The 19,478-nt window shown below is 35.6% G+C and overlaps 1 protein-coding gene and 1 long non-coding RNA gene across 3 annotated transcripts in view; both read left to right on the top strand.

The window, feature by feature from the left end:
• ghrh (growth hormone releasing hormone) overlaps window positions 1-10,877 on the top strand; it is an 89,836-nt gene extending 78,959 nt beyond the window's left edge. The window contains 2 exon segments of the mRNA NM_001080092.1: window positions 9,831-9,935; window positions 10,194-10,877. Coding sequence (NP_001073561.1) covers window positions 9,831-9,935; window positions 10,194-10,335 — 247 coding nt within the window. The 3' untranslated portion in view covers window positions 10,336-10,877.
• Window positions 10,878-12,832: 1,955 nt separating this feature from the next.
• Window positions 12,833-18,429, top strand: LOC110438909 (uncharacterized). Of its 2 annotated transcripts, XR_011009852.2 has the most exons (6): window positions 12,833-14,111; window positions 14,394-14,550; window positions 15,056-15,535; window positions 17,471-17,550; window positions 17,885-17,928; window positions 18,053-18,429. It is a non-coding gene; the product is annotated as an uncharacterized lncRNA (long non-coding RNA). The 2 variants fall into 2 exon arrangements; XR_012387102.1 differs by lacking the exons at window positions 12,833-14,111; window positions 14,394-14,550; window positions 15,056-15,535 and adding an exon at window positions 17,260-17,323.
• Window positions 18,430-19,478: the final 1,049 nt, after the last annotated feature.

Here is a 19,478-nt window from a genome sequence, read left to right as displayed (position 1 = left end):
GTTGTCACGGAATGAATGTGTGGAAAGGAGGAACCCTAGTGGTTCGGTCCTGCTATGGGCTGTTCATGTTTTGGAGCTCAGAATAAAAGGTGATTTGACAACGCTGCCTCCTACCTGCTTATTCTGCCAGACAGCTGCAAACAGAGACACTCAGAGTCGTGCGGTGTATGGGACATGAGTGCTTAACACGTGAGGAAATTAAATTATACGCTGTAGATGCTAGCACCCTGCTAGTCATTTTAGCTTAATTAAACAGTTTAGGTAGGTTATAATAGCTCCAGTTGTCCACATACAGCAATTGTTACAATATCCTCGTTGAAACTGAAACTGTTAAAAGTAGTGAAAGAAGACAGACATGTGATAAACAATTAAATACACTGGGGTTAAATTTTCTGAGGTAAATTAGACCCAATTATACCAGACACATTATAAATACTTCTACAATGATAAGAACGATAATTACTTACAGTTTTATACGCGCACAGTGATACCACACAATAAAGGATATATTTTTTGAGCATGTAACAGGGTAAAGTATAAACAGAGTAACGGCGACTCTGTGCTGTCATGCTCTGCAATGTACGGCTGAACTGAATAAACGTGCATGCGCCAAGCCTGTCTAGAAAAGTCTCTCTCGCTCATGCGCGATAGGGGGAATTTGGTACAGTAATGCTTGCTGATTAAGTAAATCATAATTGTGTTTATGACTTTAATGACAACCTCAGAGTGTTAGGGTGCTTTCACACTAGCACTTTTGGTCCGCACCAGGATCTGTTTGATAGTATGGTGGTACGGTATGTTTAGCTAGTGTGAACATGTCTTCTGACCTAAGGTGCGCACCCCTGAGCCATACCCAAGTCTGCCTGAAAAAGGATTTCTGGGGTATGGTTCATGCGAACTCTGGTACAGTTCACTTCTGCTATGAATGCAATCATACCAAATAATGGAAGTGAACCGTCAACTGAACAACAAACTATCGCTTTCATAACATTTATTTGTGTCTGTGTGTGTGTGTCTGAGCCAGGGCAAACACAGTGATACACAGTGATGTCTGCTTGCCTCCTACAAAAACAGCTTCTGCAGACACTGTTTAATGTTCTGAATGTTTATAATAATTTTGTGGCAGATGGACGCGAGTCGCTTTTTGTATGTCCAAATCTATAAGATTCAGTAAAAGCAAATCGACCAGGATGTGCGGAGGTCTTTTCATTTTGGCGCTTTGCTTTTGTGACTGTCACCTAGCAACAGCCATAAACAAAACAGCAGCTCGATGATGCAAGCGTACTAAGGTTCAGAAGCAAAAAAGACAAACCAACCAAGAGGGTGGCAAGGGGGGGATAATCATACTAGGGTACAGTCCAGGCAATTGAACCAATTGTGAAAGCACCCTAAGTCTTATCCAACACTATTACTGTTTTGAAATTTTAATTTCATTACTAGTCAATTTTTGTTTGGCTTTCCTATTTCAATAACAATTATTGATTCATTTAATTATAGGAGCTCTTAATTAAGTTTATTGATAAAATCAAAATTACTAATTATGTCATTATCAATTTGATTAATGTTTTTTTATATACATTCACAATCAAGTTTTTATCCTTAAAAGACCATAAAACCCCCTTATTTCGGGCATGTCCAGCTCTGTTTAGGGGGAAGTGTTGGAGGAGTAAAAGAGGGAGGGTCTGTAAAAAAATTGCACAAAAATGGGAGTGTCGATTTGGGCACTCACTGATTTTTTTGATGAGTCAAAACACTCACTGGGGAGAAGGACGGTAACTGTGTTTACTTGGACATCAGTAACCAAATTATTTGCCAAATTATTAAATGGTGGACTTTAACTGCAGTTTGGCTCTTTCATTCAGGGAATGCCCATCATGACAAACAAGATATTTGATTTGAGGAACTGCTCTAAGCGTGTATTTTTTATGCAATGTTTGATGCCGCATGGCGAATGAGAGAAAAAAAACCTCTGCATTTCCCAGAAACTTAGATGCACTCAGCAGGTAGCGTCAGAAAGCCGTGTGTGTGTTATTCCTTTCACAAAATACGTTGAAAATCCTACACAACAGTAAGTTTGATTGTAGTGCTAACTCGGTGTAATACTTAGTTCGATGCGAATTAACTTTGCCATCTGAATAAACAAAGACCACTGGTTGCTCACTTACCAAATCTGTAAAGACATCAGTCAAAAGAAAAAAAAAAGTTTTATAATACTGCTAAAGAAATCAACAGTAACTAAAGCCGCGTCTTTATTAAGCAGCAAAACCCGGATCCCACCATTTCCAGATGAGAAAAGCTCTCGGGTAAACAATGTTCCTTAGACACGTATTGTTTTAGAGCGTCACATGCACTGTAATCCACATGTAAGTCCAGATGCGCTCTCATAGAGAGAAAATGAAAACAAAACCTTCACTGCAGCAAATTATAAAAGCAACACTGCACGCTTGTTTTGGCAACACAACGTGGCTTCTCTTAGCCGTCTGAGCACTGTAACATTAATGAACACTAATGTAACATTAACAAAAACTAATGAAGTTGCACGATAGAGCGCACTGATTGGTTTGAACCAAGCCTTACTCATGCATTAATGCAGCACACTCAGAGATGTAATGAGGCACTCCCAGGTACAAACTTCCAGTCTATACGCTGGAATACACGCTAAGATCTCATGGCCTCATGACTCTTCTTTGATAAAGTCCAGTTGCTGTGTTAAGATGGTGCTCATACATATTACACACAATAACAGAAAGTAAGTACTCTACCTGGGAAAACTTAAGCCGAGCAAAACATAGAAGACAGGGCATTACTAGTGTCTGCACTCTGCCACCAAAAGAAGAATTAACAAGACCGGTGTGGCAGAATCTGACAGAGGTAAATGCTGGCTCCAAAGACAGGAACAGCAGAAACAGCCCTTGAAATTCACCTGTTTGAAGCAAAAAATAACTAACACAGCAACTGGACTTTATCAAAGAAGAGTCAGACAGCATTAAAGATGAACTCACACATGCACATGAACTGACAAGCTGAAGGGTCAATGCTAAAACTCTCACCAGCTACTTTTGCTCCAGCCAGCCATATATCACCATGTGGCCTGGACCTCGGAGACCTTAACATGGTAGTCAAAAACCTGGGCACAAGTTCACACTAAATTTGCAAGACATTGACTTTTACCTGGACAGACCCAATTTTACTGACAAAGATAAACGGTATTTCCTCTAAGCAGCCTCTAGCCCTGTGCACAGCTTCCTTGACCGTGAGCCTGCTCACACAAAGACTGACTACCCTCTGCTCCTAGAAGCCCTCATCAGAGAGTTTGAAGTCCCAGAGTCTAAACAATGACTTCTAAATGTCCTGGAGATGAAACAAGGTCACCATGACTCTTCTCAAACCTATTACAGCAGACTCAGACGAGCCTACTTCGGCACTTGCAATGAACCTGAGATGGAAGAGAACCTAAACTTCAAAATTTTCTTCCTGAGAAACCTCCATCCTGGGGTAAACCACCTTCTTGGGGTTCAAACATACCCCCACATAATGAACGCTCAGCAACTGCAAAATTTGTCACAGGCCTACGTCAAACAAAAAAATTACTTCAGAAAAGAGACCTAAAATCCCTGTTGTTTATGTCTTCAACACTCAAGTCAAGTCAAGATCTGGGCCTTGAGGGTGCCCAAATGCCCAGGCATAGCTAAACTAACTCCCAGAAGGTGGAATGTGTCTCCTGAACAGCACTCACCTGTGTGTCATCAGGAGAGGTTGTGGAACCAGTCCACCTCATTTGCAAACCAAAAGGGCACAAGCTTGTGGTAATCCAGTGGTACCTCCAAGGTAAACAACACCATCTTGGAGCAACCAGCTCAAGAGATCAACAAAAGATTCCACAGTGATCAAACTCCAACTGAATCCCCAGAAGGGAAAACATTGCTATGTTTATATAGCATAATAACTACATAATAATAATGCATAAGAGTGAAATAATTGTGCAGTGCATGTGTATGTACAGTAGCTGGTGTGCAAGCAGAATTGTAGAGTATTGCACAAGTTAACAACAATAATTGAGTTTGTGTAATTATCAGCAACATGGGGAAGAGGGGCAAACGCGAAAAGTCATAGAACATGTCCTGTCTAAAGCACAATGCATAGCAGTTGTGGCGAATTTTAAATGTTAGCCTCACTAGTTTACTTGAACAACCAAAAATAAGTTTTCCAGATTCGTGGAACTTACCTGAAAGTGATGCACGTGATTCATCTTGTACTTTATTCCTCTTCTCGGCTTCAGACTGCTGTTGTCTTATACCGGGCATAGACCTGCAACTTGCATCCATTATAATTATATGCCGCTGGCAGCCGCAACGATAAATGGACCGGGCCTCGCCACGCGCATAGCCGCGCACAAAAAAAATTACGTCACATGTTTGTTTATGCGTCCGTCATAAAATGATTTTTTAAATGTATTTAACAACTTATTATCAATATATATGTTATTTACACTCAGTTTATGTTGTTATTAATAAATAAATATCAATACTTTTTTTGAGCAGCCGAGATGGTGCCCCCCTCTGGAGTTGAGGCCCTACGCAGCCTGCGTACTCTGTGTATAGAGAGCGGGGGTACTGCTGATATGGTAGATGCAGATAATAGTGTCAAACGGTCATGTGTGTGCAATTTCCTTTCACAAAACACTGCCAAAAGTCCAACATGATGGTAATAGTTTAATTACAGTGTTTACATGTCTGTACCACACTTAATTAATGCGACTAAAATCAGCATACTCCACGTCTTAATCTGATTACTGTTCTATTATTTAAGGTCATTAAAAAAACACTGTTTATATGGTCGACTCTTAATCACAATATTGTCTTGATCGTACTACAATTGGATTATTGGTGTCCATATAAACATTCTCATTGTAACATGTTCTTTATATTGTTTTTTTTTTTTTAATACCAGCTTTAAGTAGTCTTCTTTTATTGGTTTTATTTCTTGCTGTTTTTATCTCGGTAAGTTAAATTTAATTAAATTTCTTTGCTTTTATTTTCAACAGTTTTGATATTTCCTTGATTTTTTATTTTTTTATTTTATTGTTTCTTCGTTAATAGTTAGAAAGCTGCCTCATACTGTGTTCACACCAGACGCGGAAGAAGTGTCAAATGTGAGTGATTTACACTGTTACTTTCTTGATAAAATCCATGTTAGCCATTAAGCAATGAAGCTAGAGTCACTGGCAGACAGAAGCCCTGCCCATCACGCGAATCCGCATCAGTTCTGAAGTGAATTTGACGCATGGATGTAGCGAGTAAACTCAAATGTTTATGTGGCTATTTACGAGCAAATAGTGTGATTTATCTGCATGTTCTGGGTCTCGCGTGAACACAGCATCATAGCTTCTGTGAAATGTAATTAAATCATGCAGAACTTTTTTCTGTTCTTCATTGACATGAGGTAGGCCATCAAATTTTGCTTGACTAGTTTATTTTTAAAGGGGTGGTCCAATACGATCTCATATTTTAAACTTTAGCTGATGTGTAATGTAGCTGTGTGAACATAAACAACATCTCTGATTGTAAAAAGTTCTAAGTTCAATGCAAAGGGAGACCTTGGTTTTTACAGAGTTAGCTTAGCAAAGCCTACAATGAACAAATTTTGGGGACTACAAAAAAATACTTCCGCCCCCTGTGAGATCACAAAAGTTCATTACTGCACATCCCACACTGCGCATGCAGGTAAGGGCCGTGGCTAGAGGCGCTGTAACGTTATAGCAGAGATGAAGCTAAAAATGCGTCTAAACACGGCTGTTTCCACAGAGCTTCGTTTGCTTCTGTATTTGGGCTTCCAAAGGACACGACACAAAGACAGAAGTGCCTTTAGTTCAATATTAATTATGTTCCAGAGAATTATAAAATGCACAGCAAGCATGATTTGACAAAACAGCTCCAGAATCTCTCCCAGTTCAGTGCTGGATTCGGCTAAAATCTCCTCAAAACAGAAGTTGTAAGCTACAAGTAAGTGTTTTTATTTGTTAAATTTGATCATGACATGTACAGTGTCTAACCTTAACGGTATGCTGTAGCAATGATGTAAACAATGCGAAATGCTGCTTTGCGGGCAAACATTTTTGCTACAAATTCATAGTTATCAGCCAAACTCCTGTAAACACACACACACACACTCACTCCACCAGCACGGTCTCTTATGTGTATGCGCGCACGGCTGCACTGATTGTCTTCAGGCAGCTTTTCCATGTGTTTCACATCTCAGATAATGAAGTCGCAAAAGATATGTGGATGGTTCATATTACATATACATGCATATTCCGGATACTCGTGAAAGACGTCATGTAACGCATAGAGTTAAAAAAAATACAGATTAGCTTACACGACTCGTGATCGCAGCAGAATAATAATTCAAGGCTCAACAGGTACAGTAGTAGCAGCATCCCACATCTTGTGCTTTATTCTTCTTTCATGATATATTACGGAAAATAACTTAATCCGAGCATCAGAGAAAAAGAAAAAGAAAGTCCCGCACACATGCGCTTGTTATAGAAAGTTCACACATTCACACACACATAGACATTTTCACTCGTTAGATACAGACACTTGTCAAATTTTCTTTTAGAGAGCAGGCGCGAGGTTCACTGCATGTTTACACAGCAGAAAAATGCATGCTTTTACGGGCGTGACGTGGAGCCGATCCGCCAATAGCAGCACATTATAACGATGACCAATCAGAGTCACTTAAGGGCGGGTATTTTAGAGGAACTAGGAAATATGACAGTCATTTTCATGTTAGCTGAGTAGCTGTGTATAATCCAAGTGAGATATATGAAAAAATTACGCGATTTCCTTCAAGTGAAACATAAGCACACATTGCTTTGCATCTTATAAACACAACCAAGCCTTAAAATTACATTCTGGACCACCCCTTTAAGGTTTAAAAAAAAAAGAACTCTAATAGACTAATTCTAATAAATCTTATTCTTGCTCATTTCAGAACATAAAGACCTGTCTTCTAAAGGACAACACGTTTACACAACTCATGTTTACATCTTAAAGGAACTTTTTTTAATCAAGCTAGTCAACTTCCCATATCGCATCTGCCTCATTGTTTTGAATGAATGAGGCATATTTTAACATTACTACACTCTAAAAAACGGTGGGTTATTAATTTAACCCAATGGTTGAGTTAAAAATATTTGGTGCTCTGTTGGGTTATTTTGAACCTTTATTGGGTTATTTGTTTAAAACTCAAACAGTTGGGTTCAAATTTTTGAATTTCAACATTCAACTGATTTAACTGACACAGAACAGCTGTATTAATATGCATACGTGATGTTGTTTTTGCGTTATACAGTTTATTTAAGCTCTATCGCAGTAATGTTGTTAATTTTTAAAATCATAACAATAATAATAACCCAACAAATTAGTTATTTATGTAACCCAAATAGTTGGGTTTACCTTAACAACCCAATTGGTTTAAGTGAGCATAATAACCAGAGGCAAAAACTAAATTGATAAAGTCTCTGCTTACCACTATTCTGCTGCTTTTAAGATAATTCACTTGACTGTTTTCCTTCACAAATAAACTAACCGCTTTTTATACGTGAAGACGAATAAATGTTTTTAACTCCTATTACAATTAGCACATTTTCCACGTTCACCCTATTTGGCATCATACAACTGACCAGTGTTAGGGGTAACACATTACAAGTAAAGCAAGTTATGTAATAATATTACTTTCTAAGTAACTAAAGTAACACATTACTTTTAAAAATTGAGTAATATTATTTGAGTTGTGGCAGCACAGTGGCTCAGTGGTTAGCAGCTCCACTTGGGTCAGTTGGCATTTCTGTGTGGAGTTTGCATGTTCTCCCCGTGTTGGCATGGCTTTCCTCCTGGTGCTCCCGTTTCCACCAAAGTTCAAAGTCATGCGGTATAGGTGAATTGAATAAGCTAAGTTGGTTCACCGTAGTGTATGTATGTGAATGCGAGAGTGTATGGGCGTTTTCCAGTGCTAAGTTGTGGATGGAAGGGTATCTTATATAAGATAAATCTTTAAGGAATTATCTTATCCATCATTAACATGGTGAATAGGTTGGCAGTTCATGCTGTGGTGACCCCTGTTAAATAAAGGGACTAAGCCAAAAGGGAAATAATGAATGAATGAATGATTATTTGAGTTACTTTTTTAAAAATGTAATGCGAGTATGGCAAGTATAGCTATGGGGTCAGGAAGTTTTCGAAGATAACACTATCCTACATTGCTTTTTTATGTGTTTTTAAAGGTAAATGAAGGTTATACAGTGTGTTAATTCCAGAGCTCCTCTGTTTTAAAAAAAACCTGCAGGTTCTGAAAGAAATCAAGCCACAGCCAGGTCAGAAATTTTATGCAAAAGTAACTCAAAAGTAAGGTAGCACATTACTCAACATAAAAAGTAACTAAGTAACGCAATTACTTACTTTTTTGAGGAGTAACTCAATATTGTAATGCATTACATCCAAGTAACCTTCCCCAACACTGCATCTGACTGACAGAAGGAAACCACCACCCTTCACTTTGTGATAATTCTCACTCAAACCCAACACTCCCAGCACATGCACTAAGATATATATATATATATATATATATATACAAACTCCCAACTTAAGTTGCGGTCACACTGATTTTCATTCATATGTACGTGACTTTGTCAGACCGAAAATGCATGACCTCTCTGGACAAAAATGTAAAACATGGACCAAATGCTTGCTTTTTTGATTGTATAATCATCTTGTTTAATCGCGACCCTTTTTGCAGCGCCAGAATTTTGCACGCACTAACACTAGTGTGACCGCAGCATTGTCCTGACACTAATATTTCTCTGCCTTTCGCTCTCCAAAGAATACCCCAACTCACCATCCAGAAGCCTCCCTACTTACCTTTTTACTGCACTCACCATTTGGATCACTTTGTAAATAAAACATCCTCTGGGGCTTTTGTTTAAATAACCACAGCCTATGTGCTGTGTTTGATTCCTCTTCTTGCCACTATATATATTTGCTCTGGGGAAGCATCAGCTCAACATGAAGCACCAACAATGCAATTGCTCTTTAAATTTACACGAATATCTGTATATCTGTACATTACATCTACTTACTTAAATTTGTAAAATTTTATTTTTTATTTCCTTTTCGTTTTGGTTCATAACAGGTAAACAAGAGAGACACATTCCTATATAAATCTGGCATTGAAATGGGGTTAGGGTCTTTTGTTCACTTCTGACCATGGTGAACTTTACTTCTCTGGTCTTTCAATCTAATACAGCAAAGAATAAAAAAATAAACTAACAATTTTACGCTTTTAAGTTAACATTTGTACAGTATTAGAGTAATAAATACATTATAGGTCATGCATTGAAATGTATTTCCTTTGTTTCCAATCAGTTCCTAACACAGAATTGATACTTTTTTATCGTTATAACATATATATATTATATACACTTCATTTTAATGAAGTATCTTTTTTTAATTGTGTTAGAGAAGTTGCTTGATAAATATTTTAAAACATCAAAACTATTTATACTAGGTAAAAATTTAAAGGATCAGGGATTTATCACATGAAAAAAAAGTCAATTTTCTTACCCCTGTGGGACAGACAAAGTTTAGTGAATTGAATTGAAGCACTGTCATGATGTGATCTTGTGCTCAAATTCACCCTTTGTGAGGAGTAATCTAAATTGCAACATTAGTATTAATGTCAATACAAATTTCCATGTTAATATTTGAAACAAACCAAAAATATTCCTACACATTTAACTGTCACAACCATATTTTTTTAAACACTGTTTCTAGGTTTGGAAGACATGCTGATGCCATCTTTACCAACAGCTACAGAAAAGTTCTTGGTCAAATATCTGCCAGAAAATTTCTTCAAACTGTTATGGGAAAAAGACTTGGGTATGTTTCCTTAAATATATACACATTTTAACCTGTTTTACTTAATATAAAGTATATTCAAAACATATATATTGTTAATTTTCTTAGGTTGCAAGAGTTTCAGAATGAGTCATTTTAAGGAATTAAATTATTCATTTATTTAGTAAATTTTTTTGTTTATTAATAATTTGTTTGTTTCATTGTGATTTTAACATATAATTTTATCTACTCAATTTTTTAATGGTGTCCTAAAAGACTGGAATTATTTTCTTTCAACAGACCAGAAACTGAAAGCAATGTAAAGCGTCAGTCAAGTATGTATGGAAACACCTACAAGCAAGATGTGGACATGAATGTCATTGAGAGTGAACAAAGTTACAGAGACCCACAAAAATTTAAGTTTGCATTAATTATGCACTGAATTAAAATGTAAAGTGCATATACATTATGAATATTTAAAAGGGAACTATTGCATTTGCTGTATTTCATATTGGATAATTAAAACTCACACATGTTATAATCAGCCAATGTTCAGATGATCTGCCACAGTGAATACTGAATTTCAAATATTTAATAGGCTGTATTTTGCATCCGTACTTTAGAAAGAATATACAAGTGTTTAGTAGCCTTTATGACCATTTGCTAAGCTCCTGCTTTGAAATGATGCCAATTCTATTTGTATAAGTTGTACCTTATAAGCATGTACAGTATACAGAAATGTGTACACCTCTGGCTGAGGACAGGTAGAAGGTAGCTTCTTAACTCATTATTTAAAATAATATTTTCTATTATTTGGCAACTTTTTATTATTTTTTGTTTGTTAGTACAGTCTTACAAATTATTAATCCAACAGAAATCAATATGAAAGAACCCCTATTATGGGGTTTTGAAAATGACCTTCCATGCACTGTGTAAAGCAGCTCTAAGTGAATAAAAACATCCAGCTTAAAGAGGTTTAAATCTGAAAGTGTGTCATGTTTAAAACTACTAATTGATGAAGAGTTGACTCAGAGTACAATATATGAATCGCCTTGGGTTCAAATTTTGTTTGTTAAAAAACATGAACCCGCCCTTCCCTTCAAAAACTAGTGGTGTGCGGGGGGTTGGATTGATCATGATGCGAAGATGAATGATTATCATAGTAAGATGGCCAAAGAAACAGTTGTGTGTATTAAATAGTTAATTTTCAAACAAAATCACAGGATATCCACGCCATGTGGTGTGTTTGTTCTTGTCATTTTTCTGATGATTAATACAATAACCTACCCTGCAACAATGGATTCATCAGCCGATTGTCAAAGGAAGAAAACCACCATAAACTATAATACGTAGTTCATATGGACCAGTTTGTTCTTCCTCCAATTTACAACCTGTAAGTGTGATTAATATGGTTAACTCCTTGTTTTCTGTAGCTTGCAAAATATGCATTTAATTTTGCACAGCTTGTACAGTATCTGTCTGGTTAACTCTTAATGGGGCCATTCACATATCGTCATAAAAAACGTGATGCTTTCTTTACAAATTTAAACAACCCAGGCTCATTACAAAAATGTAAGGCTGACTACATTTCTAAAGAACTAGAAATACGAACAAATAGGTACACTTCCCTGCACTTTTTAAAAAAAATCATTCCCTAGAGGTGCTAAGTGGTATTAAAACTCAGGTCATGCTTGTTTATTAAACATAAAAACAAGGAAATTAAGGTTCGATCTTCTCAGTGCACACTGGTTTTAATGGTTATTAAGTGAGTGAGGAAAAACGTGTGGCATTTCAACAATCAATCTAATTTGCTGGGATATACTCGGGATATAAACCGCCGTGCTATGTTGATTACGTACCAAACAGCACAAAATTATTATTAAACGGCCATAAAATATTGCTTTGTATGTGCATCTTTTGTTCTTTTCTCACATTACCGGGAATGACACCGCAAATGTAAGTCTATCTTATTTCAAATAATATGAGGAAAGCACGAAGTAATAATATGGATAAAACGTAGCAAAGTTACATTTCAGTCAGGTGGTTTTATGTACTCCTGAAACGTACAGGATTTCTAGATAGCCTACTTGCTTCGTATGGTGATCAAAATATGAATTATAAGACCATAAGATTGAAATGCTAATTTTTTTCTAGTTTTCTTCTTAACAAATGTGTTATATTTAAACTTGCCTGTTTAATTAGTTTTTTTTCATTTGGAATGACAATAAGTTCAAGATTATTTTGAGCGATTTAAAGCATAACGTTTTGAGTCTAACAAATTAATAACTAGTGTTTAATTCCAACTTGATTTAAATTTGCATTAATTAAAAGCATTTGAAACAGTAACGGTTATAACGGCAACCCTTTTTTATTTTAATCCGTTTCAAAGGGCGAGTTAACGTTACACCATAAACTTTTAAAACATTTTTGATTAATTAAGATTTTAATTAATTTGAGAACAGGGGCAAGCGAATCATGCGTCAAAGAGCTGGATAATGCAGAAACAACGTGATCACAGGTAATAATTTTTCATGTACCGTACGTGCACTGCTTTAAAATATATTTTTATGCATGCCTCCGTTTTATCTATGTTTTATTAATGTTATAGTGTATTTAATGTGTCTAGTTTATTTAGTCAAGACATAAGATCATATGTAGATAGATCATAATCATGCTGGCAATTATTGAATTTGTGTAATTGCATACTGTAAAACTAAGCAAACGTGTTGTGTACTAACAAGTTTTAGTATCTTATGAAACCTTATTGCATTATTTAATTATCTAATTAATTAGTTAAGCATTTGTTAAACAGTATGTAACATGTTAACTAAACATATATTGATTTGTTAGTAAATGCATTAGTTAATATCAACAAATGGTGAGCAATAATTTTATTTATCATCACATAATTTGTGGTAATGTTAACTTTACCATATTTTCACATCAACAGCTTAATTAATGTTTGCTTACACATACACTAATGCATTTATGAACTTAATATGAGCTAACAATGAACAATAAACTACTAAAAAATGCTAATTTTAATGTTATCTAAACATATATTAATGTGCTCTTTAATACATTAATATGTAATGTGTTAGTAAACATAAATAATGAAAAATTCTTAGTAACACATTTGATAATTTTGGAGCAATGTACACTTTACAATTCCTAATTCCCTTAACAAATGTTTATAGTGATAAATCATGTTAATAAAAAGTCCACAACATGAACAACATGCAAGTTGAAGCTGAGGCGTCCACTTTAACACCAAAAAAGGTTCCATTTAGAACTTCTTTGTCTTTGAGTTTGATCGGGGATTTTGAATGTGTCCAAAAATTTATCAATTAGCATGCATTAGTATGTACATAAGTAAGTCTTGTACATTATTTGTTCATGTTAACTAATTCAATAACTTATACATTTATATATTTGTCAGTTTACTTAAACAAAGATTTTGCATTTCTAAATAAATGTGTTATTATAATTATTAGCTCATGTCACACAATCTACAAACAGTAATATTGGTGTGTGCAAGTAAACAATGATGTAAAGAGGCATTAGAACATTAACAACAATTGTGATGCTGAGTGAAGTTAATATTAGCTGATGTCCTAATTAAAACAATAATTTGTTTAGGTAACATAATTTTTAAAAAATGTAACAGATTGTTCATTGTAAATGTGTGTTAAATAATGCATTAACTAACATTAACTAATAGAATTGTAAAATGTTATTGTCATTTTTGTTTATAAAAATTGTATAATGTCACTTAAAAGAATGTTTAGTGTTCTGAAGGAAATGCAATTTAAAAGCATTCATTTTGCCGGTGTAGTAGTTATTATCCAGTGAAATTTCTGTTTGCACAAGAGTGGTTTTAATATGACTGTTACAAGTCTGATTACATGAGCTAAGACAAAATCCAGCAAATAAGAAATGTGTAAATTGTGGCATTGTAATGTGTGTATGTGCTGTGTATAATATCTTGGCCCTTTTTTCTTTGCAGGGATGCCTGGGAGTACCAAAAAGACATGCATTAGCTGCAAGGCCACAATAAGTGTGGCATGTAAAACATGTCCTTCTTGTGGGACTTGCCAGCCTTACAAGGCAAAATTACAAAAAGCAAGGGACAAATTTTAATTAAATAAAACAAAATAGGCAGCCTCAGTTAAAAAAAACAGCAACAAAGCTAAAGTTGTTAACAGCAGTTATCATTTGGTAAGTGTTTAACCCTAGGTGTGCATTGATATGGGAACATTTTTTACTGAATAATATTAATATAATGTAAAATGTTTAGAATCTTTGTTATTTATGTGAGATTTTCTGACATTCATAAATGTCAGTATTATGTTAAATGTAATACAAAATATTATATAATACACTGAGCGGAAATTTTTCATGAAAAACAAGAAGAGGTAATTTTGTAAAATTTTTGTTAAAAAACATTGATGAAATTATCTAATAGCAATCTCTTTGTGCATTTTTTACTTAATATTTCAGCTTGACAAGTTAGCTGCTCTTAACCTCCACCCAATATTGCTTCTTGGGAAAAACATGGAACAAACCATTGTGGCTGATGTCATATTTGGTGGAGACCATGTTTTAGATGACGATCTCTTCCAGAGATTGAAGATTGTCTACGAAGCTGTATTGAAAAGTTTGTAGAAGTTTTCTTGCCTTGCATTCACTTTTCAGTTTGGTTATTTAATCATAATTTATTTTAGAGACCAGTTCTCACTGTTAACTAACTGTTAACTACAACTTTAAATTTATTGTCTTTTTTATTAGTGCTTATTAATAAGACTGTAGTTGTTAAATTAATGAGGTAGTTGTTAAGGTAGTAGTAGTTGTTAAACTTGGATTACAGTGGTAGAATATGTTCATGTATAATATCCAATTTTCAAATAGTAATAAATTAACATTACTGTAATAATATACATGCTAATATTAAACTAGATAATAACAAGTAATAATGAAGTATAAGTATAATGCCAAAGTATAATAAAAAGGTTTTATCGATAATTCTTTGAAGATTGTCATATTATAAACTAGCTGTAGAGGTTCTTATTCATCCTGCATTACTTCTCACATAGTTTCCTAATAATTGTGAACTATTATTCTTTAATGATTCCTATTTAACATGTTGTTATTAAATTTTAAAGTTCATTTACAGAAAAAAGAAAGGAGCTGCCTCAGATAGCTTTAGCGTCACCTCTCCTGTGCCTGTGCTGGACCCCACCACTGCTCCTGTGTCTGTGCTGGACCCCACTGTGCCTGTGCTGGACCCCGCTGTGTTTGTGCTGGATCCTACTGTGCCTGTGCTTGACCCAATCATGACTGTGCATGTGCTGGAACCCACTGTGTCTGTGCTGGACCCCACCGTGTCACACCCGGAGAGAGATGGATCCAAACGCAAATGCTGTTAACACAAAAAGGATTTTATTAACCCTTCAAAACAATGACGAGCCAAGGCTCGTGACTCAAATGAAAATGGTGAGATCGCTCGGCGAGAGCGAAAGGTAACTCGGCAACAGTGTCCAAATCGACGGGCGTAAGAGAGGTCAGGCAGGCGAGCATCGATCGAGAGGCAGATGGGATAACGGAGGAAAGTCAAGTTCAGCGTCGGACAGGCGAAGTCGAAGGTAGGTGGCTGGCCGGGGTGTTTTAGTATGCCCCAAATTTTAGTATGTAAAATGTTTCAGCATACCAAAAAGGTTTTAGTATGGTATGTGTTTATGCAAGGGAGACAAGTGTGGTGCTAATCGACAAGAGAAGGCACCAATAATGGTCCATACACCATACTAATCAAGCAATTCAACTGTTTATTGCTGGTACACACAGCTGATATCAATTATCACAATAATATTCAATAATCATGAATCATACTCATTAACATCATTAATCAAAATACAACAAAATTGCATAAAAGGCTTATAATGTGAAATAAAGATGAGATTACATGAATATAAGACAGATAATGAAAACTTCAAGCAATTTGATACAAGTATATACAACCTCAGAGACGTGCCATCATTTTCCTCTTCAAAGACTGGGGAGCCCGTTGCAGTCACATTGGAAAACCAACACGTGTGTCCGAGAATGCCGGGCGATGCGCGCTTTTCCCACGGCTGAGCTTCCAATGTTTCAGCAAGAAACCCTCACCTTTACAGTCAAAATTTGGGTGCTGGCCAAAGGTCAGCCTAATAGGTAAGAGAGAAGTGTGAGTTGATCAGGCCCACCTCCACTCTCAGCTAGTTGCACATTATTTCTGATTACAAAGCACTAATTTGAGGTTTGTAGTGTCAGCATGATTATCTAGAGTCAATATTCTACCTCCTGAAATTTGGAGAAAGTTAACCTTAAGGTCCGGAGACCCTTCTCTGGCTATTTGGTCATGCCTAAGTGTCTATATTTTACCACATGAAATTTGGAGAAAGGTGTGAAGTTAACCTTAAGGTCATGAGACCCTTCTCTGTTCATTTGGTTGTTTGTTGAGCTCAACAGAAGAAAAACAAAAAATATCTTATTTGTTACACCGGGGAGAATCCAAAATGAAACAGAAAAAACACAGGCAACCGAGCAAAAACTGGGCAGAAGAGAAAAACAGAATCAGAACATGAAGTAATGCATGACAATGACAGGAATCAGATAACGCAGCGAGATAGCTTGACCAGCACACTAGCGACCAGAAAGTGGGAAAAGGAGAGCTTAAATAGCAGGGAAATTAATGGAGACCAGTAACAGGTGCAGCAAGCCGTGTGCGCACTGATTCGTAATAATGATCAGCTGAGTGCACGCTGCAAGAATGAAAAGCAGGGAGAGAGAGAAATAAAGAGAAAGATCAAGCCAGTGTCCTGACACACCGCCCCTGTGCCTGTGCTGGACCCCTTCTCCTAACCCCACCACTGCTTCAACGAAAAGAACCCAGCACTCCTGTGCATGTGCTGGACCTCTCTGTGCCTGTGCTGGACCCCCCTGTGCATGTGCTGGAACCTCCTGTGGTGGACCCTATTGTGCCTGTGTTGGACCCTATTGTGCCTGTGCTTGACCCAGTTTTGACTGTGCCTTTGCTGGACCCCACTGTGCCCGTGCTGGACCCTGCTGTGTCTGTGCTGGATCCTACTGTGCCTGTGCTTAACCCAATCGTGACTGGGCATGTGCTGGAACCCACTGTGTCTGTGCTGGATCCTACTGTGCCTGTGCTTGACCCAATCGTGACTGTGCATGTGCTGGAACCCACTGTGTCTGTGCTGGAGCCCACCGCCCCTGTGCCTGTGCTGGACCCCACTGCTTCTAACCCTACCACTGCTTCAACGAAAAGAAAAAAAGGCAAATGTATTTCCAGAGTTTTTAAACAGTTGTGAATGTAAAACATTTTATCCCATATTAATTTACCTATCTAATTAAAATTAAAGACAAGAAACATAAAGGTGAAGTATATCAAAAGGCCAATATCTAGTACATAAATATGATGTTTTGCTGGTATGTGTTAAAGGTGTAATAACATAATTGTAAAATCCCATGTATTTATTACTTTTGTAATGTACTCTTTTTTTTGTTTGTTTCATTTATAACAGACAATTGATCAGAATGCATGGAACAGCTGGAGAACAACAGCTTTCCATACCAGAGGATATTGAAAAACAGAATGAAAGGAGTAAGTGATTTTGATAAATAATTTCCCAGTTTTGCTTGTTTCATGTAATGTTTTACAACTTTTTTAATTCTAGAGATTAAATTTGTTACCTTTATTCTCATAGCATTTGTTTATTTATAGCATTTTATAGATTGTTTAAAAGCAAGTTTTTGGTGATAAACAGGAAAATTATCATTCAATGATGCAAACACAGTTTAATTGTTTAAAGACAGTTCAGTGTTGTTCAAAGACAGTTCAGTGTTTTAGTTTATCATCGACATTAGATATGTTACATTACACATATGTTATTTTTGGGGGCAGAATATTGTTTTCTAATTTTTGCTTTTTCGCACAGGGTAACTTCGAAGTCCTTGTTAGATGGGCTCCCTGCACATCCTGGTATGTACTCTTGCTATACTTCAATACATTTTGATTGGTTACAGCCTCTGTTTTAATCTACTTTTATTGAACTTGCATGACTTAAATTGTATTTCTTTTTTTTTTTCTTTTTTTTCTGTTATAGTGGAATCAAGTGGAAAGACTCTTGGGAGCCATCATCATTTGTTGAACAATAATATTGAAGTATATTTCTTAGTGATTCTACAGTTTCACGTAAAAATTTTTATATATAAATAAATAAAGCAGTGCTTTTACCATTGTTAAAACAGTTCTGTTAGGACAGTTATTATCAGTTCAGCCATGTTGCTAATCCACATGCAATATTTGTTAATATTTGTTAGATTTAATAATAATAATAATTTACAATAACAGTGTTCCACTCAGATACACTACAATTTATAAAATTGTATATATTTGTTATTAATTATTACTTTTGTTGTTATTTTTTGGAATTATAAGTGGTGTGTATGTTTAACACAAATAAAGTTAACTGTGTTTGATAAATAAGTTCAGACTGCTTATTTGCATACTGGGATAATTGACATTTATTTGATGTTGTATTCTAAAACATAATTCCATTTTCAAAGCACTTAAATGTTTTATTTAATACAATTACATAAAGTGCAACAATTGTATCAAGCATTTAAATTATATTAATTATTTTATAGTATCAACACCAAACTGGATATAGAATTGTATTTGCACAGTTGTATATTCAATGTTTACATGCAGTTTCTATGTCTGTACACATACATATATATCATAGAAGTTTTCTCCTATTTGGTTAACCAACCAAATTTGCTATAAAAATAGCCATATTTGCAACGAATTGTATCCTGTATGAATCCTTCAAGGTAAGTAAAGCATTAGAGTATGTCTTGCTAAAATTGATGCAATTTTATAACTATAAATTTGTCTTTCATTTATTCACAATAGAAGTGAACTTTGATTGCAGAGATTAATTAAAGATTACTACTGTAAAATGTGTCATAACCACAAGGAAATTCAGGTGGGTGTTAAGGAATTAATACTTAATAACAGAAAATACATAGAAAATAATAATTTAATTTGTATTTCTTCACATTGTCACATTATGCACTATCAAATACAAAATACATATCGTTATTCTTAATAATCGTTTGCTTAAAGAGTAAAAAAAGTTTTTTATATCTGCCTTAGCTAAATAAGGCATGAATGCTGTGCAGTTACACGGGCAGTTAGGGTTCAGTTTAATACATAAATGAACATATAAAAAATAGACATAGATAGGCAGACATATTATTTATATGAAAGCTTTCTTCAGTCGGAAGCTAAAACAATATACGCCTATATTTTGACGCCTCTGAACAGTCGGATCGTCATTGGCTGTTGACTCCCGTAAAACTCCTTGTGGTTGGACTACCTTTCAAGCCATATAAAACAGTGCATTATGTTATAAAGTATGTTTTTAAATAATCAGCTCGTTAATAAAACATAATATTAACAGTGAAACGTTGCAATGGGGAGAGATGACCATTTCACTGAGATTCAAACCCTAACGACGGGCTCTT

The sequence above is a fragment of the Danio rerio genome, chromosome 11 (assembly GCF_049306965.1).
Source record: "Danio rerio strain Tuebingen ecotype United States chromosome 11, GRCz12tu, whole genome shotgun sequence".
NCBI lineage: Eukaryota > Metazoa > Chordata > Actinopteri > Cypriniformes > Danionidae > Danio > Danio rerio.
This window is presented reverse-complemented; position numbering and strand designations above follow the sequence as displayed.